Raw genomic sequence first — 26,401 nt, 5'->3', positions numbered from 1 at the left:
AAACAACGTCCCAACCCAGAACAATCGGGAACTGCCGGCCTGGGCCTGCCGCTAACGAGCCCCAGCTGGGCGGGCCTCCGGCTTTGCTGGTGGACTATTCAGTAGAGTATAATAGTAAAGTAGTTTGTCATGTTTGCTCAAGTTCCATAACCATGTTTTTGGTGGCTAAATTTGCTTTCATAAAGGCAGACAAAAAAAAGGTGAGAAGTATTAAGAGACATTGGATATTATTGCTGAGCATTTGTGAAGCATGAAAAATAGAACTATCAGCCCTAATGAGTGGAAGAAAATGTAATGATTTTCCACCAAAACCAAATCAATGAAAAATTAAGATTGCTGTGAAAATTGTTAGTCTGCATACTTTGGCATTTAATTTATTTGAATGCCCTCTTGATGTTTTAGAATGCTTTTAATTGAATCAATCATCCCAAGAAGTAAATATTTTTCTTTCCTTGTAATGATGCGTCAATTTATATGATGATGATCATTAGATATAATTAGGTGAAATGATGCTGAAAACCTGAATGACAAGCAGCAGAGATGGACAAATTGCTTGGGTTGTTGGAGATGGGGAGATACTGATATTTCCACTTTGCCAGTTAAGATTTTATTTTGCTAGAGAGAATTGAGAGATGCCTGTCCCGCATCGTAACTGAGCCACAGACCAGAACATTTTGAGGTTCGCACTTAGTTAGTTGAGAGTATTAAATGTTCATTTATTCAATTCTTCTTTTTAAATTAAAAACAAAATGCTCACTTGTGGCGAGCTTGAAATTAAGAGCAGAATCTTTGTTTTTTTTTCAGTAGAGGTAAAGACTTTTGAAGTATTCCCTGAATATGCCTGTGATACAAGAATTCTAAGACCCAGCTTCACATATGGATTGCTTTCACCAAGTTCAAGTGCAGTTTTTCATTTATTCTCACGGGGAGAAGAGAAACCTATAGAGGGACCAAATCTCTTTGCAAGAAGCAGTTTTACTGCCTGAATACTCTGGCTTGGTGTCAGTCCAGAGTATGGCTGGTACAGGTCTTTAACGATGCTACTAAACACTTAACACCTTTTAGAGATTCACAGCAGTTGTTCACATTCACTTCTGGTTAATTTGGAAATTTCTTTCCACAAAGCTTTCAATGATCCAAATATGAATCATCCGGTTTATGATAAGTTATTGAGGCTATTATTCATTCTTGCGATGTGGGTGTCGTTTTCAAGATTGGCATTAATTGTCCAACCCTAGTGGCCCAACTCCCTATAGGTGCTGAAAAAATTCAGCAGGTTGGCAACACCTGTAGGGAGTTAGATTTTCATAAAATTTAACAGCTTCATGGGACGGGATTTAATTGGTCGTACAGAGTTTTGCCAACTATTGGAGAACCAGTGGGGAACCCACATCAGTTTTGTGGGGCTTCAATGATATTAACTGCCCTTCAGGCACTTAACTGGCCACCATCAGGCTTAAGCTGGGGTACAGGACCCCAGCTGTGGAAGTCTTGCCCGCTGAGAGCGTCCGGACTCTGACTGGCCGACAGCTCCTCGTTGACACCAGCGGCAGTGGGAGCTGTGGCAGCTACCCGCAATGTCCCCACCAGAGGCCTATGATTGCAAAGGGACCCCAGGTTAATGGTGAGCATAGACAGGATAGGATTTCATGAGGGGGGGGGGTTGGAGGCAGTGACAGGTGGTGGCTTTCAGCAGCCTGTCGCTTCCATTACCAGGGCCTTCTATCAGACACAGAATGCATGATAATAAAAGAGCTCCCTGCTGACAAACCCAACAGGGTTTGCCAGTGGCCTTTGGGAGACACAGGAAAATCGTGCAGCTCCCATTCAATGAATGGAAATGTAAATCAAGCTTTTTCTATAAGTGGAGATCAAGCAGTTACCCGGGCCACCCTAAGGAAGAATAATCTGTGCCATTAGATAGGGCACTTTGCCCTGGGGAAAAAGATAATATTTTGCTTTAATTTACTTGTGTTGATTGCACATTATTGGTATTGAAATTATGGAGGAGTTGACACATTGTCATTCCCAGTCAAATGATCCTTCCTTCATGAGAACATAAGCAAAATTATGGAAAAGAAAAGACCATGGCCAGAATTCCCGGCTATTGGGATTCTCTTTTGCCAGCGCACCCTTGCCCGTGGGTTTCTTGGCGGCGTAGGGTATCTCCAGTAGGAAATCCCATTGACAAGTGGCGGGAAGAGAGAATCCCGCTGCGAGCGAATGGGGCACCACCAAGGTTCCCACACCCTAACCATCCTACACTCTATTTTAAGCCTCTCCATTATTTGTAACAACAGAAAATGCTGGGGAACACTCAGAGGTTAGGCAGCATCTGTGGAGAGAAACAAAATTAATAGGTTGGATTTTGCACACCCCCACCTGTGGGTTTGAAAGAAATAGCGGAGGGGATGGGGCGTCTCATTAAATCCAATGCGTGGCCTGCCCACTGCCTTGCTGCCTGCCCCTGCCCCCACCACAATTTACCCAGTGGTCGGGGCAGCCTTCCTACCAGTGGACCAACTGAGGACCTTAAATGAGCAATTAGTTCCCACTTAAGGGCCTCACCCTGCCAGTGCCAGGATGTAAGCAGCGTCAGAAGAGGCCGAAGCGAAATGGCTAGCCCCAGGTTTCTCTGTGCAAGTTGGCAGTGGACAGAGATCCTTCCTTAATGGGTCCCCTGCACCCATCGGAGGGCCCCGTCACGGTTTTATCCAGGCTGCCCCCACAATAACATTGGCCTCTCAAACCCCAGCCCTCTAACATTCTCACTGGGTCCAGCCAGCACCCCCAAACACTGACTGACCTACATTCTGATCCAACGCCACAGGCTTTTATGCTTAAGTATTGGAAAGCCTGGCCTGGACTTGCTGACCCTGAGGGGTGGGAATCCCACCTCCGGTCTATTGATGGCCACCTGGCTTTTAAATGGCTGCAGGGCAGCTGGTGATCCCTTTCGCATGCAGGCCCGATATTTCAATTTGCGGGGAATGTTTGATTGTTATTTACATGGCTTTTAATACTTCATAGATAAAGCTGAAGTAAAGAAAGTTAAACTTGCATTTAGAATATGCCATTCATGTCTTCAGAATGTTCCAAAGCACTTTACCACCAATTAATAAATATTTTGTACTGCTGCTGTTACTATACTGGCCAAAGCAGCAGCCAACAAGTGGAATTCTCCCATACTGGGACTAATTCCTGTGGTGGGGCAGGAACATGGAGTGTTCCCTGCTGCGGAGGCCAGCGGGAAAACACGCGAAATCCTTCAGCTCAGGCCTCATTAACTATGCAACTGGGTGTCTTTTCACCTCATTCCATGGTGGGGCAGGCCTTTCGGAGCGTAGTCCTCCATCTTATCCAGGCACCATATTGAAAAGACGCTCAACATCACTTATCCCCTATGTTATGGGCCAGGGTTTAGAGAACCCCAAAGTGTATCATGGAGTTCACCTGACCCACAACTTTTAATAGATTGTGGTATGGGGAGCACACAGCCCACTCTACAGGTGTGGTACAGCAGAAATGGAAAAGTATTTTTTAAAGCAAAACAATGTTTATTCTATGAACTCAAGTTAACCTTTTTAAAACATACAGTGAACATCTTAGCAACCATCAATTCAAATACAACCCCCAAAGAATACAACACTAAGTAATCCTTAAGCTGTCCTTTTAACATCCATAAGACTTATAACAAACCTTTAAACAGAAGCACATCAGGTTGAAATCATTGCTGAGAGCAGTTATTAGATTTAAATCATCAAAGGATCGATTTACAGTCTTTAGATTACAGAGAGACTCCTACACCTTCTGGCTGTGACTGCAGCTATCCAGCTCTGAAAACGAAACTATAAAACACCCTGCAGCAAACAGCCTAAAACGAAAGTAAAAAGCTGACAGACAGCCCAGCTCCACCCACACTCTGACATCACTGATAAACACCCGTTTCTTAAAGGTAAATTTCTTAAACACCCATTTCTTAAAGGTACTCTCACATGACACCTCCCCCCAAGAAAAAAAAATAAACCATCAACTTCAAGATGGTTTCATTTTTCACCTTTTCACTATCCTTTAAGAAATGCACACAGCAAATATACTTTTTTGTTTCAAAAAACAACACACGCAAACAGGTATAATAATATAGTCCATTTTTCTTTTTTGTTCTTCTTCCTCCAACTGGAATCCTTCTTGATTGACGTCTCTTTGAACAAGAAGGTCTTTGCACGATCCATCCATTTCTCTATGCCACAGCATTTCTCTTTAAAGTCAGATACTTTAGTTCAATCTGATCACAGAGTTCCTTGTAATTCTCCAACTCAGGAGCATTGGTTATCACAGCTTTCAGGCAGTCAAATGCCTGTTGAAAGTCTGCTGTTCATTGAATTTTTTGATGTTTCTTCAGCAAGTCCTTCAGTGGAGCAATCACACAACAAAACGTTTCCACAAATGTTCGATCAAATCCACTCATGCCAAGAAATCGCATTATTTCCTTTCGTGATGAGGGTATCGGAAACTCCTCAAGGAAAGTGACTTGGGCTTTTCCAATTTCACTTTTGGCTAGGTCTATCACCAAACCCGCCTCCTGAAGTCGATCCAATAACTCCATCAGATGTTCTAAATGTTCTTTCCATGTCTGGCTGAAAATTACCAGATCGTCGATGTATACCGCACAATTGGGTAATCCTGAAACAACTTTGTTAGTTAACCGTTGAAATGTAGCTCGGGCGTTTTTCATGCCAAATTGCATAACTTTGAATTGGTATATACCATCTGGAGTCACAAAAGCTGAAATCGTCTTCACCCTTTCGGATAAAGGTACCTGCCAGTAACCTTTAAGTAAATCCAATTTGGAAATAAAAGCTGATTGTCCCACTTTCTCAATGCAATCCTCCAAATGTGAGATAGGATAAGAGTCCATTCTTGCAACTGCATTAACCTTTCTATAGTCCACACACAACCGTTGGGTACCGTCTGGTTTAGGTACCATCACTATGGGTGAGCTCCATTGGCTGCAACCCACTTCAATTATGCCATTTTTAAGCAACTCTCAATCTCCTTGTTAACCTATGCCAATTTTAAAGGGTTAAGTCTATATGGATGTTGTTTGAGTGGAACAGCCTTTCCCACATCTACATCATGTATAGCCATTTTAATACTTCCCAATTTATCTCCACAAACTTGCCCATGTGATATCAATATCTCTTTCAGGTCAGTTCGTTTTTCCTCTGGAAGGTAACTCAACAATTTATCCCAATTTTTAAGAACATCCTAATTTTCCAATTTAATTTGAGGTATGTCGAATTCACAGTCATCTGGATTTGGTTCGTCACTTTGAGTTAGAATCATTAAAACCTCCTTTTTCTCTCCCTTCCCTCTCAAATTACCTTTTAAGCATACTCACATGACACACTCGGTGTGTCTTCATTCTATCTGGTGTTTTTACCACATAATTCACCTCACTTAATTCCCTTTCAATCTGATAAGGTCCACAAAACCTAGCTTTTAAAGGCTCACCTACCACTGGTAACAATACTAAAACTTTATCTCCACTGGCAAAACTACAAACTTTGCATTTCGTTTCCGCGACCCGTTTCATCACATTTTGTGCAACTTTCAAATGTTGTCTAGTCAATTCACCTGCTCTATTTAATTGTTCCCTAAAATTTGACACGTAATCCAATAATGTAATTTCTGATTTCTCACTCAGCAATTTTTCCTTAATCTATTTAAGTGGTCCTCTTACCTCATGACCAAACATTGATTCAAACGGATTGAATTTGGTTGACTCATTAGGTGCATCCCTAATTGCAAACAGTACAAATGGAATTCCTTTATCCCAATCCTCTGGATAATCTTGACAATAAGCCCTTTAATGTCTGATGCCACCTTTCTTTAAAAAAAAAAAATATTTTTATTGGCATTTCTCATATTTATAAACAGTTGTATATATACATATCACATTTTTCTTGCCTGCGCTAATTTCCTTTATTATACAGAGGTTTAGTTTGTCCTTCGTTTAACTGACCCTACGTGCCTTTCATAGCCCTCCCCCCCCCCCCCCCCCCCCCCGGCTTCGGCTGTGCTTTTGTTTTCTTTTCCGGACAGAGTGGAATCATCTCTCGTGGTTAAAATTCTTATTAGGTTACCCCTCATTGTTGGCCTCAAACAGGTTTTGGAACAGACTGACAAACTGCCCCCAAGTATCCAGGAAGCCTTCCTTTGACCCTCGGGTAGCGTACTTAATCTTCTCCAGGTGGAGAAATTCCGAGAGGTCAGTGAGCCAGCCTGCAGCTGTGGGTGGTGCTGCCGATCGCCAGCCGAGCAGGATTCTCCGGCGTGCAATTAGGAAGCGAAAGCAAGCGCGTTGGCCCCCTTCCCCATGTGTAGCTCTGGCTGCTCCGATACCCTGAAGATTGCCACTATTGGGCATGGCTTCACCCTCACCCCCACAACCTTGGACATTGCCTCGGAGAAGGCAGTCCAGAACCCAGCACTCTTGGGACAAGCCCAAAACATATGGGTGTGGTTGGCCGGGCCACTCTGGCACCGTTCACATTTGTCCTCCACCTCCGGGAAGAACCTGCTCATTCGGGTTCTGGTCAGGTGCGCTCTGTGCACCACTTTGAGCGGCATTAGGCTTAGCCTTGCGCAGGAGGTGTTCACCCTGCTCAGTGCTTCGCTCCAGAGTCCCCATCCTACCTCTGTCCCCAGTTCGTCCTCCCATTTTTGTCTGGCCTTGTCCAGTGGAGTCCGGGCTCCATCCAGTAGCTGTCCATATATTTTCCCACATAGCCCCCCCTTCTCGTTACTTGTGCCTATCAGGTCCTCTTGTAGTGTGCTTTCTGTGGCCCCAGGGTACCCCACTGCCTCTTTACGGAGTAAGTGTTTTATTTGGAGGTGTCTCATTTCCTGTCCTGTTGCTAGCCTCCACTTCCTCGTCAGTTCGTCGAGTGTCGTCAGTCTGTGCCATACGTAGAAGTCCCCGACCGTCAATGTGCCCCCGTCCCTCCTCCATCTTTTGAAGGTGGTATCTAGCATGACTGGGGGGGGAATCTGTGATTGCCGCAGATGGGGACCATGGGGGACATTTTAGTTATCCTGAAGTGTTGTCTGAGCTGGGTCCATGGTCGCAGCGTGGCCGCTACCACTGGGCTTGTTGTGTATCTTGTTGAGGGGAATGGGAGTGCTGCGGTAGCCAGGGCCAGGAGGGTCATCCCTTTACAGGATGCCTCCTCCATTTGTACCCAATCTGTGTCAGGTTCTTGTACCCATCCCCTCGCTCTTTCTGCCGTTGCTGCCCAGTGGTAGTATTGTAGGTTTGGTAAGGCCAAGCCCCCTTTGATTTTCCTTCTTTGCAGTGTCTGTTTCGGGATTCTCGGGTTCTTACACCCCACACAAACGGCATGATTAGACTGTCTACGTTTTGGAAAAAGGCCTTAGGGATGAAGATCGGAATGGATCTAAACAGGAAGAGGACCTTGGCAGTACGTTCATCTTGATCGTGTCCTGGAGGGATCGATTTCCTGTCTCCGCCAGGGAGAGTGGGAGTGAGCCCCACCTTTGAAGGTCTCTTCTTACTTCCTCCACCAGGCTGGTCAGGTTCCACTTGTGGATCTGTGTCCAGTCTCTGGCTATCTGGATCCCCAGGTAGCGGAATCAGTTCTGGGCTGTTTTGAACGGGAGCCCCTCCAGCTCTCTCCCTCCCCTGTTTGGGTTCACTGGGAATGTCTCGCTTTTGCCCAGGTTAAGTTTGTAGCCCGAGAAGGTTCCAAACTCTTTCAGCATTTGCAATATTGCCTTCAGTCCCTCCTGTGGCTTTGAGACATAGAGGAGCAGGTCATCTGCATAGAGTGAGACTCTGTGCTCTCTGTCTCCTCTCCGGATTCCCTTCCAGCTTTTTGCGTCCCGCAGGGCTATCGCCAGGGGTTTGATGGCTAGTGCGAACAAGAGTGGGGACAGGGTGCAGTCCTGTCTTGTTCCTCTCTGCAGCTGGAAGTATTTAAAGCTGGTGGTGTTAGTTCGGATGCTCGCTTTGGGAGCGTTGTACAAGAGCCTCACCCAGGCGGTGAACCCCGCTCCTAGCCCAAACCGTTCCAGTATCTCGAGGAGATATTTCCATTCGACTCTGTCGAAGGCCCTTTCTGCGTCCAGGGAGACGATCACCTCTGGTGTTCTCTCCCCAGACGGGGTAATTATTGCGTTTAGCAGCCGCTTGATGTTCGCTGTGAGCTGCCTACCCTTGACAAAGCCGGTTTGGTCCTCTGCGGCCACCTCTGGTACACAGCCCTCCAGCATTTTGGCCAGGACCTTTGCGAGTATTTTTGCATCCACGTTCAGCAGTGAAATGGGTCTGTTTGATCCACATTCCGTCAGGTCTTTATCTTTTTTGGGTATCAGTGAAATTGTGGCCTGCGCAACGTTGGGGCAGGGTGCCCCTTGCTAGTGAGTTTTTTGTAGAAGTCCGCCGGGCACCCATCGGGTCCCGGTGCCTTCCCCGCCTGCATGGAGCTGATGCTCTCCATGATTTCTCCCAGGTCTATTGGTACTTCCAGCTCCGCCCGTCTGTCTTCCCCCACAACTGGTAACACCAGTCCGTCTAGGAACAGTTTCATCCCCGTGTCCCCGTTGGGGGGCTCGGAGGTGTACAGTCCCCAGTAGAAGGTCTCAAATGCCCGATTGACCTCCTTTGGTTCTGTTACCAGTCTGCCTCTGCTATCTTTACCTGCGCTATTTCCCTTGTGGCTGCCTGCCTTCTCAGCTGGTGAGCCAATAGGCGGCCAGCCTTGTCTCCGTGTTTGTAGAAGGTCTTCCGTGTCTGATGGAGTTGGTACACTGCTTTCCTAGTGGATAACAGGTTAAAGTCCATTTGCAGCTTTTTCCTCTCTGCCAGCAGCCCTACGGCCGGGGCCTCTGAGTATTTTCTGTCGACTTTCAGGATGGAGTCCACCAGTTGTTGCCTGGCCACCCTCTCTTCCCTATCTCTACTTGCCTTGTAGGCTATGATCTCTCCTCTAATCACGGCCTTCAGTGCCTCCCAGAACGTGGAGGGTGAGACCTCCCCATTTTGGTTGTTACTCACGTAGTCGCCTATGGCCCGCGATGTTTTCTGACAGAAGGCCTTGTCGGCCAGGAGGTCTGTGTCCAGCCTCCATGTGGGGCGCCAACCTCACATCCATATAGTGTGGAGCGTGGTCAGAGATAACGATCGTGGAGTACTCCGTTCCCGTGATCCCTGGAAGCACCGATTTCCCCACTGCAAAGAAGTCGATACGGGTATATACCTTGTGTACTTGTGAGAAGTATGAAAATTACTTCTCTCCCGGGTGCAGGAACCTCCATGGGTCCACCGCCCCCATCTGCTCCATAAATACTCATAGTTCCCTAGCCATGCCAGTCTTTTTCTCTGCTCTGGGGTTTGATCGGTCGGTCAGTGGGTCCTGTACACCGTTGAAGTCGCCCCCCATGATCAGTCGGTGTGTGTCAAGGTCGGGGATTTCTGCCATGGTCTTCTTTATGAATTCTGTGTCGTCCCAGTTGGGAGCGTACACACTTACCAGTACGACCAGTGCCCCTTCCAGGACACCGCTGACCATGACGTACCGTCGCCCTGGGTCCGCAACTGTCTTGGTTTCTGTAAACCTCGTCCTCTTACTAATTAATATTGCTACTCCCCTAGTCCTCGTCCCGTAGCATGAGTGGTATGTCTGTCCCACCCAGCCCTTCCTTACCAGCCGTCGGTCCTTCTCCCTCAGGTGCGTCTCTTGTAGGTAGATTATGTCCGCTTTCAGGCTTCTTAGATGGGTGAAGACTCTGGATCTTTTGACCGGGCCGTTGAGTCCCCTTACGTTCCAGGTAACAATCCTAGTGGGGGGGTTTTGCCCCCCCCCCCGGTCCTGCGGGGTCACCCATACTTACCTGGTGAATGCGCCCCTGCCCTCTGGGGTTTCCCTTCGTTAGGGGGCCGTACAAAATGGCCACGGTCACCACTCTCACCATGAGGTCGGGCCCCAGGGTTTCCTTATGTCCAGGGGGCACCCACCATGGCCGCCAGCTGTGTGTACGCCACGTGGCTGCGCCCCTGCACTCCAGGGTCTCCCTTCGTCCTGAAGCCCTCCCGAGTGGCTGTTTGTGGCACCATCTTGGTTCCTCGCCCTGCTCCATGCCCGCCGAGGCCTGTGTTCGTGCTGCTTATCCACCTCACCCTTCCCTTTGCTTCTCTTTTGTTCTGCGCTCTCCCCCTGACTCCTCCCCCCCCTTTAGTTCCTGTTCCTCTGTCCCCCCCCTGTGTTCTTCCCCCCCTTCTGCCCCCCTCCCCTTCTCTTTGTGCCAGGCGCTCCCTCTCCCCTGAGAAGCACGCCGCAGCCCTCCTTTCTTCCTGCCCTCCCGTGTTAGCCCTCCTCACTAGCATGGTGGCCCCCCTCCCAGCACTTGCCCTGTTCTGGTCCTGTTTTACCTTCCTTTTGCTAGCCTTTGTCTCGCCCTCCTGTCCGCCTTTTTCACCCTCATTCACCTTGCTTCGCTCCCCCCCCATTGCATTGAGAGGTGGAACGAGCCTGGGAACGAGTCAGCACAGTCCCGCACAGTGCACCAAACACGTGTGTACAGTCCATGATCGCATTGTCTCTGTTTGCGGTCTGCCCGCTGCTCTTTGTTCCGACTCTTCCTTTCTTTTCCATCCCTGTCGCTTTCATGATGGCCGTTGTGGCTGTCCCTCCCCCAGTTTGTTCGCTCTAACGAACTCCTCCGCTGCCGCTGGGGTGTTAAAAAACAGCCCCTTCCCCTCAAATGTTACCCAGAGTTTGGCCGGGAATAACATCCCAATTTTCACATTACTTTTGTGGAGTGCTGATTTGGCCCTGTTGAATTCAGCCCTTCTTTTGGCCAGGTCCGCCCCAATGTCCTGGTACACCCTTACGGTCTTCCCTTCCCACGTGCTCGCTTTCGTCTGCCGGGCCCACTTTGGAATTTTTTCCCTGTCTTGGAACCTGTGCAGCTTCACGATAATCGCTCTGGGCTGCTCCCCGGCTTTGGGCCTGGGTCGGAGCGACCTGTGCGCCCTGTCGATTTCTGGCGGGTTTGGAAACTTCTCCTTTCCCACTAGCTTGCCCAGCATTTGGGTGACGTAGCCTGTTGGATCTCTGTCCTCCATCCCCTCTGGCAGACCCACTATTTTAACATTCTGCCATCTGGACCTATTTTCCTGGTCCTCCATTTTCCCTCTTAGGCTCCCCTGGGTCGTTACCAGCCTTTTCACCTCGGTTTCCTGAGTTACCATCCTGTCGCTCTGGTCCGAGGCGGCCCTCTCAAACTCCTGAATAGTTTTCTCCTGCACCTCCACCTTCCTTTCCAGGCCGTTGATGGTTCGCTGCATATTTTCTGTTGTCTCCGCCAGCATCTCCTTCATCATTGTGTGGAGCTCCGTCCTGAGTGCCTCCCTCATGGCGTTTATCTCCGTTTTTATCTCCTCCTTTATGGCTTTTCTTTCCGTTTTCAGCACGCTTCTGCATTCTTCCCCCTGTGCGGGGGGGTGGGGGGGGGTGGGGGGTGCTGCTGGGGGATGGTCGCCACGTCCTGTTCCTGCTCTGCTGCTCGGCTCGCCAGCTTTTCCGCTTCCTGATTCGCCTGAACCTCCGCCTCGCCCCGTGGGGTTGTCTGCCTGCGCGGCCGCAGCTCCTGCTTTTTTCCTTCACCTTCGCTGCTGTTCCTCCTTACATCTCGCCGCCCCCTCAGTTTATTATATGGAGGCATATTTCTGTCTGTGCCTTCCTTTTAAAAACGATTTTTTTTTAATAAAAAGGGATTTTTAAAGTTTTTTTTTCCCCTTTAAAAAAGTTTTTCTTTTAAAAAAAAAGATTTGCAGGAGAGGAACAAGGAAGGTTGAATTTAAAAATTCTTATTTTGTCCTTGTGATCCTCTCCGTGCTCCGACTTTCAGGCCGTTTCTGAGTGATCCCCACTCCTCCTCCATGTGCAGCTCACCGGGAGCAGTCTCTCTTTTTTTTTTCTCTCCCTCTCCAGCTCCGTGGATCGGAGCTTTGGCGCTTGGGCAGGGCCGAATTCGCGGGGCCTAAAGCATTTTTTTTTTTTTTTGTGAAAATTCCCCGGGAAACCACCCCCAAAAAAGCCGTGATTTCGTGGCTGTGCGGGAGCGTCTTTGCTGTGGCCGCTCCGGTCGCGATCGCCACCGGAAACTGATGCCACCTTTCTAACGCTCCCTGTGATTCTGGATGGTATGCAGTTGATTTCAATTGTTTTATTCCTAAGCTATCCATAACTTCTTTGAATAACTTTGAGGTAAAATTTGATCCTTGATCCGATTGTATTTCTGTGGGTAGTCCATATCCAGTAAAGAATTTAAGTAACTCCCCCACAATCTTTTTAACTGTAATATTACATACTGGAATGGCCTCTGGAAACCTAGTAGACACATCCATTATAGTCAAAAGATATTGATTCCCACTTTTTGTTTTAGGAAGCGGTCCTACGCAATCAATTAAGACCCTTGTAAAAGGTTCCGCAAATGCTGGAATGGGTATGAAGGGCGATGGCTTTATCACTGCTTGAGGTTTCCTATCACTTGACATGTGTGACATGATTGACAAAATTTAGCTACATCTTTATGTAGTCCAGGCCAATAAAAATGTTTTTGTATTTTAGCTTGAGTTTTCCTTATTCCCAAATGACATCTCACTGGTACCTCATGTGCAACTCACAACACCTCCTTTCTATACCCTACCGGCAATACTACTTGATGAACTTCTGCCCACTGTTCATCCGCCTGCATATGTAAATGTCTCCATTTTCTCATCAAGACAACACTTTTACGGTAATAACACTCTGGTATACACTCAGATTCCTCTTCTGTATATGCTTTCTGATACATCCGTTTTATTTCTATATCTTTTTGTTGTAACTCTGACAATTTTCCTGAACTAAAAATAACCGCCTCCTCCTCCACCTGTTTTTGTTCTTTTTCAACCATCTAATCAAAAATCGTTTCTGATAATTGCACTTCAACTTCATCTTCACTCTTTGATTTCTCCTCTTGTCTTAACCTGTGACTTTGCGACCTTGTTCGTACACAATCCGGAAAAATCCCAGGATATTCGTCCTTCAACACTTCAGTTGTCTGATTTTCCACTGGCTTTTTAAACCACAGTAGGCATCACTCCCACTTGCGATCCAGCTATATCATTACCCAAGATAAACTGTATTCCTGGACAAGATAGTTTCTCTATAACTCCTGCTACCACTTCATCACTCTTCACTGGACTTTCCAACCTTGTCTTATATAATGGAACACTACATCTCTCACCCTGAATTCCACATATTACCACCTTTTCTGACAACATTCTTCCCAAACTACATAACTCCTCATCTCTTACCATTAAAGATTGACTAGCTCCCATATCTCTTAAAATTGTGACTCCTTTACCTGCTCCTCCTGATACACATGAGTAAACTTTACCCACACAAGTAAATTCTTGAACGAGATCTGGCACTTTCTTATCAATCACCTCTTGATCAGGCTGTACAATCTTTTGCACCTCCTTCGCTTCACTTGGGCTTTCCTTTACCACTTTAACAAACCCCACTATCTTATCCTGTTTTACCACATCAGCCTTCCCAGTGATTTTCTTCAACCACCAACACTGTGACTTTACTAGGCCTAGTTTATTACAGTGAAAACATTTGAAATTTTTCATTTCATTTCCACCGTCCCGGATTTCTTTTTTAGTCAGAGGTACACTCTCCTTATTATCTTGCATCAGATCACCTTTATCTTTACCACTTGAGTATTTTGCATGTCCCCAGTTTCTATCCCTCACAGGCTGAAACTGATGTCTGAAACCAAGCTTTGATTTATGAACTAATTCATAATCATCTGCCATTTCTGCTGCTAACCTCGCAGTTTTAACCATCTGCTCTTCCACATGAGTTCTCACTACATTAGGAATTGAATTTTTAAACTCCTCCAAAAGTATAATTTCTCTGAGAGCTTCATACGTTTGGTCTATTTTCAAAGCTCTTATCCACCTATCAAAATTACTTTGTTTGTGCCTTTCAAACTCCATGTATGTTTGCCCAAATCCTTTCCTTAAATTTCTAAACCTTTGTCTGTAAGCTTCAGCCACTAGTTCATATGCACCTAAGATGGGTTTTTTTCACCTCCTCATATGTTCCAGATACCTCCTCCAGTCGTGATGCAAACACTTCACTAGCCCTACCTATCAGCTTTGTTTGAATCAGTAATACCCACATGTCCTGTGGCCATTTCATTTGTTTAGCTACCTTCTCAAATTAAATGAAAAAGGCTTCTACCTCCTTCTTGTCAAACCTTGGCAATGCTTGGACATATTTAAATAGATTCCCACCAAGCCTTCGACTATGAAGCTCTTTCTCACTATCCTCATCACTGTCATCCAACTGTACGTTTCCCTTTCCATCTGCCAATTTTAACTGACTGTCATGTTTCATGGCCATTTTCTGAAGTTCAAACTCTCTCCCTGTATCTTTTTCCCTGATCTGTACCACCCTTTCTCTTTCTTTTTGTTCTGCTAGGGCTATTCTTTCTTTTCTCCTTTCTTCTCTCTCCTTTTCTTTGTCCTCTCTCTCTTTCTTTTTCCTCTCTATCTCTTTTTCTTTTTCCGCGCTCTCTTTTTATTTTTCCTCTCTTTCATATTCAAGCTGCTTTAAGTCTTTCTCGTGTTCCATTTGTTTAATTTGTAACTGAAATTTTGCCATTTCCAATGAGTCAAACTGTATCTCAGGCAACTTTAAACGCTTAGCCACCGCCATAATTACCTCATCTTTTTGCATTTTGTCAGGTAATGTGAACTGCAATGTTTTTGCCAAATCTAACAGTCTGCTTTTAGTCTCTGTCCGTAAGGCACTGCGTGTGACCGTATCCACCCCCCAAAACTTCAGAGCCTCTGAAAGAGCCATTGTTCACAACATACTCCCCACTTAAACTAGAATACCACACCTGAAAAGCAAGCACAATATGCTCACCCCTCATTGTCTTTAAGTTCACTAAGCCAAACCAACAGATCGACTTTTATCCCCCTCGAGCCCCCAATTTGTTATGGGCCAGGGTTTAGAGAACCCCAAAGTGTGTTATTGAGTTCACCTGACCCACAACCTTTACTAGATTGTGGTATGGGGAGCACACAGCCCACTCTACAGGTGTGGCACAACAGAAATGGAAAAGTATTTTTTAAAGCAAAACAATGTTTATTCTATGAACTCAAGTTTACTTTTTAAAAATATACAGTGAACATCTTAGCAACCATCAATTCAAATACAACCCCCAAAGAATACAACACAAAGTAATCCTTAAGCTGTCCCTTTAACATCCATAAGACTTTTAACAAAAACTTTAAACAGAAGCATATCAGGTTAAAGTCACTACTGAGAGCAGTTATTAGTTTTAAATCACCAAAGGATCAATTTACAGTCTTTAGATTACAGGGAGAGAGACTCACACACCTTCTGGCTGTGACTGCAGCTATCCAGCTCTGAAAACGAAACTAAAACACACCCTGCAGCAAACAGCCTAAAATGAAAGTTAAAAGGTGACAGACAGCCCAGCTGAACCCACAGTCTGACATCACTGATAAACACCCATTTCTTAAAGGTACATTTCTTAAACACCCATTTCTTAAAGGTACTGTCACATGACGCCTATTGAAAATGAAGATAGAGGAACATCTGAGGCTGGAAGGTGGACCACCGTCCAGGACAGTGAATCTAGAATGTCCACCTGCAGATATTCCCTGCACGCACTACTGTGGTGTCCTGGAGTCCAGGGTTGCCGGCAGCCTCCATCCTGAACTCTGGAGGCAGTCCCAGCCATTGTTCAGGTGTGTCCTGACAGCTGCCCACCATGTTGTTCCAGATGCGTTTCGCACTGGTTATGTTTCCACCCAGCGCCACTGAGAATCGGGCATGCCTTGTCGGACATTCATCGCATCCAATTGTGAGTTTCACACTGGCATCCAGCTGGTTTCCTGATCTGCCGTGGCACGCACCAGTGGAAGATCCAGCTGGAAATTCATGCTGGCACAAAACCAGGTTTTGGCCCTTCCGTCGAAATCCTCCCCCCCCCCCCCCACTCGTAATTAAACCCACCAGGTTTAATTATTGGCAGAACCGTCTGGATGTTCACACTGGTGGGACTGTATGGCCCTACCTACAGCGCACCCCTGCCACGAATTTCCCAGCGCCAAGGTTGCATTCAACGGGAATCCCTTTTACAACAGTGGGACTAGACGATCCCGCCGCTGGCCAATGGCAGTCCACCTCTGCAGCAGGTCACTCCCGTCCTACATTTCTGTTTAGAATGCTCGACCAGACCATCCTTTACCCTTACCATTCCTTAACTGCATAAGAATGGACAAAACAGGAAAGAGTACAAATTCATGACATGTTTGCCATTATATAGGTTTGTTTTCACTTATTCATCATTAATGATCTGATGATTACATTGGGGTAAAGTTTTAGCTTTGGGTGCAATTGGCGATTGGAACACAATTTGCGTGTAAAATTACACCGGATTTCTGAATTGAAAATTTTTTGGTTAAATGTGTGCTTAAACCATTTCATCAAACATAATTTCCAATGACTAGCACAATCAGGCAGCATTTTGGAACATTTTTTCTTGCATTAGAAAATATTCCTTGATATATTTATGTGCGAACCTGGTGCATATTGAATAATACAATTGAAACTGGGTTAATCACAAACATAAGCCTTTTTGATAAAACTATTTAGACCGCCACCTGTGATGAACCCGAATTTAAATAATTGAAAATGGCTTAAAAAAGTTAGAGAGAACCAATTTCTGGTTTCGTTGGTGTTCAGTAGTCAGTTTTTGTTTTCATTTGAAAAGCTTTTAAAGGTGCATATCTATTGCTGTTGTGGCACTTTATAAATGCTTAATTTTAAGAGCCTCCTTGAAGATTCGCCAATGAGTCTAATTAGCGAAAATGCGGCACGGTGATTATTTCAATATGAGATGACATTGTCAGTTTTGTGGGCAAGGCCAGCATCTAGACCACCCTTTCTTTAAAACGGTGCAAACGATCACCAAAAACTTGATTTGTGTTTGAGAGTTAATTTGCGACTGAAATCCCTTGATCTTTTGCACTGTTTCTGCAGGTTTTTGGCGAATTTTGCGGCATGGAAACAACATAACTTCATAGCATCTCCAGGTCATTAAGCTCGACTTGAAAATTACATTCCTGCAGTTAATAATGAATGAGCTGTCACTAAATGGTTTATTTTTGGATAGGTGAAATGCAGGCCAGCACATGGTCATCTGGTTGACAATTAACCTGTTCCCAATCTCCGATGTGCTGTGAATTTGCTGGTTTGTGCTGTGAATTTGCTGGTTATCAGTCAAGTTAATCGTGCATAGGCAAAAATAACGATGGCAAATGAATTAATTGTATTTTCACGTTGTGTAACCCAATACGCTTTTTTTTTCATAGGATTGACTGTGCTGGGATCTTGAAGCTGAGAAATGCTGACATTGAACTGAGGAAAGGGGAGACGGACATTGGCAGGAAGAATACCAGAGTGAGGCTTGTTTTTCGGGTACACATTCCTCAAGCCAATGGCAGGGCTCTCTCACTGCAGGCTGCTTCCAGCCCCATTGAATGCTGTAAGTTTTCTTTTACTGTTAAGTCCATTGGATGCATAAAAACAATTGTTTTTAATAATTAATCATACACACACACCTGCGTGTTTCTCAAGGCAGGGCACTATTCACTGGTGGCAGGAATTCTCTGCTCCCGCCTTTGTCAATGGGAATTCCCATTAAGCCACCCCATGCCACTGGGAAACCCCGCAGGCGGGGGTGCGCTGCCAGCGAGAGGAGAGATTTTTTGCCGTCAGCAAAATCCGGCCCTTATAGCCAAATGTGGACCAGCATTGGTATAGCGTGATGAAGCTGAAGCATTATTTATTGTAAAATATAGTGACGGCATCCACAACTTGTATATCTCAGCTGAGATTGCCCAGAGTCATGGGACCCCATCAATGTTGAAAACACTAAATATAGTAGTGGGAGTTAGGTGATATCACATTTCAAATCTGAAAGAATAAAACAAATTACTGTGGATGCCGGAATCTGAAACAAAAACAGAACGTGCTGGACAATCCAGCAGGTGCTGAGACAGCATCTGTGGAGAGAGAAGGGAGCTAACGTTTCGAGTCTAGATGACCCTTCATCAAAGCTAGAGAGAACTGGAAAAAGAGTCAGATTTATACTGTTTTGGCAGCTGGGAGGAGGGGGCTTGTTGGGGAGGGGAGTGGGGCATGGCACAGTATGCCTGGATCGAGGGCCAATAATAGATGGAGATTGACAAAGGTGCCATGGACAAAAAGGGAATGCAAATGGTGGTGATAATGACTAAAAAGGGTGCTGATGGTGGCACATGAAGAGATCAGAAGGTGTCACTATCAGCACATTTCTGGGTCATTATCATCACCTTTCTCTTTGTCTTTTTGTCCACGATATCTTTGTTAATCTCCACCTATTGCTGGCCCTCTACCCAGCTCCATGCTCCCCCAACCCCCCCACAACAGTATAAATCTCATGCTATTTCCAACACTCTCTAGCTTTGACAAAAGAATCACCCAGACTCAAAATGTTAGCTCCGTTCTCTCTCCATCTGCTGAGATTGTCCAGTATATTCTGTTTTTGTTTCAAATCAGAATAACTGGTTTAGCTACAAAAAATATTAGTAAACTGCTTCTGCATTAAATTCAGTTGATTGAGGCTACTTGAGGTAATGAAACTGTTATATGCCAATCATATTACATTGAGTTACATCAAGATTACAGTGCAGAAACAGACCATTGGCCCAAATGATTGATGCCAGCTTTTATGCTGCACATGAGTCTTTCCCTAGTGTTAGATGAAGAGTGCTTCAGCATATTATCCTATTCCTTTTCCCATCATATGTTTATCAGGTGTAGCCTTAAATACTTGTTGCCTCAATTAGTCCTTGTTGTAGTCCATTAACATTCTACCACTTGTTAGGTAAAGAGGTTTCTCCTGATTTTCTTACTTGATTTATTAGTTGCTGTCTTCTATTTATAATATGCATTTTGTTGCCCCACAAGTGGAAACATTGGTCGGTATTTAATGGAGGCGATGAGTGTCTTGCCCACTGGCTGGTGAGCTGCTGAGAGCTCTGTGTTGCCTCTTTTAGGAAAGGCCAGTTCTATTATGGGCCACTCAGGCACTAAAACGGACAGCATCAGGCGTTCCCTGGGATTCTTTGTCCAAAGCTGGAAGTCCCGCCCTCCGAGACCTGTCAGCAAAGTAGAATCTGGCAGCTCTGTTAAGCAGCAGTGTCACCTGGGAGACATGGCTGCTCATGGCATGACATCCGCACATGGCCTAGTATTATTGCTGGATGTCAGCCCACAGCTAAGTGATGGTGGGTGCAGGTCGCTAGGTGGGATGCGCGATCAACAGTAAGTGGCAGGAGGTGTCTTTCAGGAAACTTCCCCTGTCACTTCCCAATTCTGAGTTCCTCAATCAAGAACTGAATGACCCCCCACCCCCCCCTACCACCCCACCCCCAGGAGCCCACAAGCAACTCCGCGCAGGTTTGCTTGTCATACTCATCGCATGGTGTGCTCCACACCTGTACGTAGGGCGCCAATTGGCAGTGGAGTGTGAAGTCAATCCATGGCCTTCCTGCCACATTCTTAATTGGGGTGGAGGCAAGGTCTCCACCTGCCACCTTCCTGCCTAATTAAATGCCTCCCACCAACAATCGTACCACAGGCAGGGCATTAAATTCCATCCATTTCTTTCCCTGGCTAGAAATTCAAACTTCCAGTAAATAGCTGAAAGAATGACACAACCAGGTTTAACAAAACATTATCTTTGTAGGTAACTTATACTTTAAACCACAGGATAGAATTGCCCGCCACTTATTTCTTATTTTCAACACAATTGAAAAATCACACTTCACAGCTACGCATTACACAATCCTTTAAGTAAACATACAATTCTCCCAGAAGCTGTCCAAAATAATTTTTAGTTCCAATGGTTTATTTCTTTCCTTTCCCATTCTCAGCTTGGTAACCCCAAAGCTGTCCATCGCAGTGAGAGTCTTACTGAAAATCCTCCCTCTCTTGCAAGCTAGGTGAATCTTCCAGCTTCATTTAAACTCCTCACAAATTTGATATCTTCAGTTTAAGCACAGCCTGCCGCCTGCATTCTGGTGCTGTCAACCATTGGGACTTCTGGCCTCTATCTACCCTCTCTTTCCCTGAACACTGGCAGCCTAACCTGTCTATGATACTCAGTGATATTTCAGGAAAGCCTGTAGCCTAGGGCGAAATTATCCGGAAACGGCACGATGTCCGCCGACTGGCGCCCAAAACGGCGCAAATCAGACGGGCATCGCGCCGCATCTTTGGGGGCCGAGCCCCAACCTTGAGGGGCTAAGTCGGCGCCGGACAAATTTCCGCCCCTCCAGCTGGCGGAAAAGGCCTTTGGTGCCCCGCCAGCTGGCGCGGAAATGACATCTCGGGGCGGCGCATGCACGGGGAGCGTCAGCGGCCGCTGACAGCTTCCCACGCATGCGCAGTGGAGGGAGTCTCTTCCGCCTCTGCCATGGTGGAGACGGAAGGGAAAGAGTGCCCCCATGGCACAGGACTGCCCGCGGATTGGTGGGCCCCGATCAAGGGCCAGGCCACTGTGGGAGCACCCCCCCCAGGGCCAGATCGCCCCGCGCCCCCCCCCAGGACCCCGGAGCCCGCCCGCGCCGCCTTGTCCCGCCGGTAAGGTAGGTGGTCTAATTTACGCCGGCGGGACAGGCATTTTAGCGGCGGGACTTCGGCCCACCCGGGCCGGAGAATCGAGCGGGGGGCGCGATTCCCGCCCCCGCCGAATCTCCGGTGCCGGAGAATTCGACAACCGACGGGGGCGGGATTCATGCCAGCCCCCGACGATTCTCCGACCCGGCGGAGGGTCGGAGAATTTTGCCCCTGATGTCACAGTGACTTCCTATCTCAAAGCTGATCACCATGGCAACGTGATGGCAGCATGGTGGCGCAGTGGGTTAGCATTGCTACCTCACGACGCCGAGGTCCCAGGCTCGATCCCGGCTCTGGATCACTGTCCGTGTGGAGTTTGCATATTCTCCCCGTGTTTGCATGGGTTTCGCCCCCACAACCCAAAGATGTGCAGGCTAGGTGGATTGGTCACGTTAAATTGCCCCTTAATTGGAAACAATGAATTGGGTACTCTAAATTTATTTTAAAATACCATGGCAATGTGAATCACTGGTGCCCTATAACCATGATGCGCAATCAATTACTCTCAAGACAATGTGAGTCATAACTAATAGGCTTTAATCTGCTAGAACTATTCCCCAGCAGCTTCGATACAGAAAGTGAAGGCTGCTGGGATGGCATTGGTTCTTATACTCCGCCTCTCAGGGTGGAGCTGTGTACATCAGCCAATGGTAGACTCCTGGGTCTAACCAATGGTCATCCACCTCTCAGGTACCGCAATACCTGGTATCACCACATTCACCCCCTGTTAAAAAAAGAGCCCGGCGGGGTGATGGCCAGCGTTAATGTCGCCTTTCGCATGGTAGGACCAGGTATTGAGGTGCCGTGATGTTGAGGGTAATAGCAAAGTGTTCATGGTGCAGCAGTCAGTCGATCGGGTGGCCTGGTCGTCCTCCTGGAGCGTCTGGCCTTCGGTGGTGATCCTGATGGGGGTCCCGGCGGTTGCGATTCGGGGAACGTGGTGTCGTCCCCCCAGGCAGCTTCGTCACCCCTAGGCGGCGCTGTTGGGGCGAAAAGTGGGCGGGACGGGGGGGGGGGGCGCCTGTAGGGGGCGTCGGCGCTTGTTCGGGCCGAGGCTGGGGCGGCGGGAGTACTGACCCTCCGGTCAGGTGTTGCGGGGAGGGTGGGGGTGGGGGCACTGGTGCGGGGGCGCGTGGGGCTCTTGCGGGCGCCAGGTCCCGAAGGGAGACCGTGTCTTGGCGGCCATCCGGGAACGCTATATAGGCGTACTGGGGGTTGGCGTGCAGCAGGTGGACCCTCTCGACCAACGGGTCCGACTTGTGCGCCCTCACATGTTCCTGACGCAGGATGGGTCCGGGTGTCGCTAGCCAGGTTGGGAGCGAGGTCCCGGAGGAGGACTTCCTGGGGAAAACAAGGAGACGTTCATGAGGTGTCTGATTTGTGGTAGTACAAAGCAGCGACCGGGAGGACTTCCTGCCAGTGGGAGACTGTGAGATTCCTGGACCACAGGGCCAGCAGGACGGTCTTCCAGACCGTTCCGTTCTCCCTCTCCACCTGCCCGTTTCCCCGGGGGTTGTAACTGGTCCTCCTGCTCGAGGCAATGCCTTTGCTGAGCAGGAATTGACGCAGTTCGTCACTCATAAAGGAGGACCCCCTATCACTGTGAATGTACGTGGGGAAACCGAACAGTGTAAAGATACACTGGAGGGCTTTGATGACGGTGGTTGTGGTCATGTCTGGGCAGGGGATGGCGAATGGGAACCGGGAGTACTCGTCAATCACGTTCAGGAAGTACGTGTTGCAGTCGGTGGAGGGGAGGGGCCCTTTGAAGTCCATGCTGAGGCGTTCAAAGAGACGGGAAGCCTTTATCAGATGCGTTTTCTCTGGCCGGTAGTATTGCGGTTTGCACTCCGCGCAGATTTGGCCGTCCCTGGTGACGGACCTGACTTCCTCGATGGAGTAGGGCAGGTTGCGTGTCTTGATAAAATGACAGAGACGAGTGACCCCCGGGTGGCAGAGGTCCTCGTGGAGGGATCGGAGGCGGTCCACTTGTGCGGTGGCACAAGTGCCGCGGGACAGGGCATCAGGAGGCTCGTTCAGCTTCCCGGGACGGTACAAGATCTCGTAATTGTAGGTGGAAAGTTCGATCCTCCACCGCAAGATCTTGTCGTTCTTAATCTTGCCCCGCTGCGCATTATCGAACATGAAAGCAACCGACCGTTGGTCCGTGAGGAGAGTGAATCTCCTGCCGGCCAGGTAATGCCTTCAGTGTCGCACAGCTTCTACTATGGCCTGGGCCTCCTTTTCGACCGAGGAGTGGCGGATTTCGGAAGCATGGAGAGTGCGGGAGAAGAAAGCCACGGGCCTGCCCGCATGGTTGAGGGTGGCCGCCAGAGCTACGTCGGACGCATCGCTCTCGACCTGGAAGAGGAGGGACTCGTCGATGGCACGCAACACGGCTTTAGCAATGTCTGCCTTGATGCGGCAGAAGGCCTGGTGGGCCTCTGTCGACAGGGGGAAGGTTGTGGACAGGATCAGGGGTCGAGCCTTGTCGGCGTAATTGGGGACCCACTGTGCATAATAGCTGAAGGAACCAAGGCAGCGCTTTAGGGCCTTGGGGCAGTGAGGGAGGGGGAACTTCATGATGGGCGCATGCGCTCAGGGTCGGGGCCTATGACTCCACTTTGCACTACGTAGCCCAGAATGGCTAGACGGTCGGAGCTAAACACGCATTTATCCTTATTGTAAGTCAGGTTAAGGATATTCGCGGTCTGGAGAAATTTTCAGAGATTGGTGTCGTGGTCCTGCTGGTCATGGCCGCAGATGGTGACGTTATCGAGATACGGGAACGTTGCGCGTAAGCCGTACCGGTCAACCATTCGGTCCATCTCTCGTTGGAAGACCGAGACCCCGTTCGTAACACCGAAGGGGACCCTTAAAAACTGATAGAGCCGCCCATCTGCTTCGAAGGCAGTGTACTGGCGGTCACCATGACGGAAGGGTAGCTGGTGGTAGGTAGACTTGAGATCCGCCTTGGAGAAACCCTGGTATTGCGCAATCCTGTTCACCAGGTCAGCTATACGGGGGGAGAGGGTACGCATCCAGCTGCGTAAACCTGTTGATGGTCTGGCTGTAGTCAATGACCATCCTGTGTTTCTCTTCCGGTCTTCGCCACCACTACTTGAGCCCTCCAGGGGCTGTTGCTCGCTTCGATGACCCCTTCCCTCAGCAGCCTTTGGACCTCTGACCTGATGAAGGTCCGGTCCTGGGTACTGTACCGTCTGCTCCTGGTGGCGACGGGTTTGCAATCCGGGGTGAGGTTCACAAACAGGGAGGGCGGGTCGACCTTCAGGGTCGCGAGTCCACAGACAGTAAGGGGGGGTATAGGGCCGCCAAATTTAAAGGTCAGGCTTTGCAAATGGCACTGGAAATCCAGCCCAAGGACGGTGGATGCGCAGAGGTGCGGCAGGACGTACAGGCGGAAATTGTGGAATTCCTTGGACAGTGAGGTTCGCGAGGCAGAACCCCTTTATCTCCACCGCGTGTGACCCGGGGGCCAGGGAGATCCTCTGGTTTACGGGATGGGTGACAAGAGAACAGCGCCTTACCGTGTCGGGGCAAACAAAGCTCTCCGTGCTCCCGGAGTCGATCAAGTACGATGTCACGTGGCCGTTGATGGAGATCGTCGTTGTAGCTTTCGCAAGCGTCCGGGGCCGACTCTGGTCCAGAGTCACCGAGGCCAGCTGCAGTAGTGGAGAGTTCGAGTTCTGGTCGGGCAGCGTGTAGTCGGCTGTGCTGGGGGCCTGAGGTCCCATCCAAGATGGCGTCAGCCATGGGTCTCACATGGCGTCTGGGGACAAAGAAGATGGCGGCAGCGTAGGCCAAAATGGCGGCGCCTACACGTCCGGCGTGGTGTCCGGGGGGCAAAATGGCCATGGCCGTGGGTCGCACGCGGCCTGAGGATAGGGGGGTGGCGGTGGGCTTTGGAGGGCCGGGGCCTGAAAGGGGGGCTGCCAATAGTCGCTGGAGACCGCGGCCATGGCGCGGGCCTGGCAGACCCCGACATAGTGGCCCTTCTTGCCGCACCCTTTGAGGTGGCGGTGCGGGCCGGGCAGCACGGGCGGGGATGATTCGCCTGCCCGCAGACGAAACAGCGTTGTCCGGCGGCGGTAGCGGGCCGTCTCGCCGCGCAGGCTTGCAGGGTCAGGGGGAAGGTCTGAGGGGCTGCCGCAGAGGGGTGCCATGCAGCCCAGCGGGCCGCCGCGCATCCAGGAGCAAAAGCCAGCGCGTTTTTATACGCAACGTCCATGGACCCCGCCAGGGCCCGTGCCTCAGTCAGTCCAAGAGTGTCCATTTCTAGGAGCCTGCGGCGGATGTCGGGGGAAGTCATATCTGCCATGAAAGCATCCCTGATCAAAAGTTCCGTGTGCTCGTTCTCCGAAACTGGCGGGCAGCCACAGTTTCGGCCCAGCACCAGCAGCGCCCGGTAGAAGTCTTCCAACGTTTCCTCGGGGCTTTGCCTCCTAGTCGCCAGCAGGTATGACCTGGTTTACAGGGCGGATATAGTGTCCTTCTAGCAGTTCGATCGCCGCAGCATAATTCTCCGCCTCCTCGATCAGAGGGTAGATCCCAGGGCTGACCCACGAGCGTAGAAGGTGCATTTTTTGTCTATCCGTGGGGGTGTCGGCGGCCGTGTCGAGGTAGCCTTTAAAGCACACCAGCCAATGTTTGATGATAGCAGCAGAGTTGTCCGCATGGGCGCTGAGCTGAAGGCACTCTGGTTTGATACGGAGATCCATCCCTTCACTGAAGTTGTAGCAGATTAAATTGATGGGCAATCAATTACTCTCAAGACAAGGTGAGTCATAACTAATAGGCTTTAATCTGCTAGAACTATTCCGCAGCAGCTTCGATACAGAAAGTGAAGGCTGCTGGGATGGCATCGGTTCTTGTACTCCGCCTCTCAGGGCGGAGCTATGTACATCAGCCAATGGTAGACTCCTGGGTCTAGCCAATGGCCATCCACCTCTCAGATACCGCAATACCCGGTATCACCACAAACCACATAGAGGATAACCTTTTTAAAAAATATATATATTTATTCAAATTTTTCAACAAATTTTTAACAAATCCCCCCCCCCCAACAAAAAGAAAGAACCAAGAACACAACAATCAGAAATTATACATTGGATTTCCCCCATATACAATAACCCCCCATTTAACATTTAAAAACACAAATAGGGAACCCCCCCCCCCCCCTTCACCCAAATGCCACCCCAAAAGAACCCCCCCCTCCCTCCCCTCTCCCCCCCCCCCCCCCCCCACCCTTGGGCTGCTGCTGCTGCTGACGTCCTCCTAATGCTCCACGAGATAGTCTAGGAACGGTTGCCACCGCCTGAGGAACCCCTGCACAGACCCTCGCAAGGCAAACTTTACCCTCTCCAGCTTGATGAACCCTGCCATGGCATTGATCCAAGCTTCCACACTCGGGGGCTTCGCATCTTTCCATAGTAGCAAAATCCTCCGCTGGGTTACCAGGGACGCAAAGGCCAGAATGGCGGCCTCTTTGCCTCCTACACTCCCGGCTCGTCCGATACCCCAAATAATGCCAATCCCCA

At 48.7% G+C, this 26,401-nt stretch overlaps 1 protein-coding gene across 1 annotated transcript in view; it reads left to right on the top strand.

Annotated features, from left to right (window-relative positions):
• The window catches only part of LOC140406324 (nuclear factor of activated T-cells, cytoplasmic 2-like), a gene marked incomplete at its 3' end in the record, with an annotated part of 137,945 nt that overhangs the window by 18,455 nt on the left and 93,089 nt on the right, over positions 1-26,401 (top strand). Inside the window, exon 2 of the mRNA XM_072494442.1 lies at positions 17,492-17,664. Within this exon, the coding sequence (XP_072350543.1) occupies positions 17,492-17,664 (173 nt within the window). The remainder of the gene's footprint in view (positions 1-17,491; positions 17,665-26,401) is intronic.

Source organism: Scyliorhinus torazame, unplaced genomic scaffold (assembly GCF_047496885.1).
Source record: "Scyliorhinus torazame isolate Kashiwa2021f unplaced genomic scaffold, sScyTor2.1 scaffold_482, whole genome shotgun sequence".
Taxonomy (NCBI): Eukaryota; Metazoa; Chordata; class Chondrichthyes; order Carcharhiniformes; family Scyliorhinidae; genus Scyliorhinus; species Scyliorhinus torazame.
Note: the sequence above shows the minus strand (reverse complement) of the source record. Positions and strands in the feature narration are given on the sequence as shown.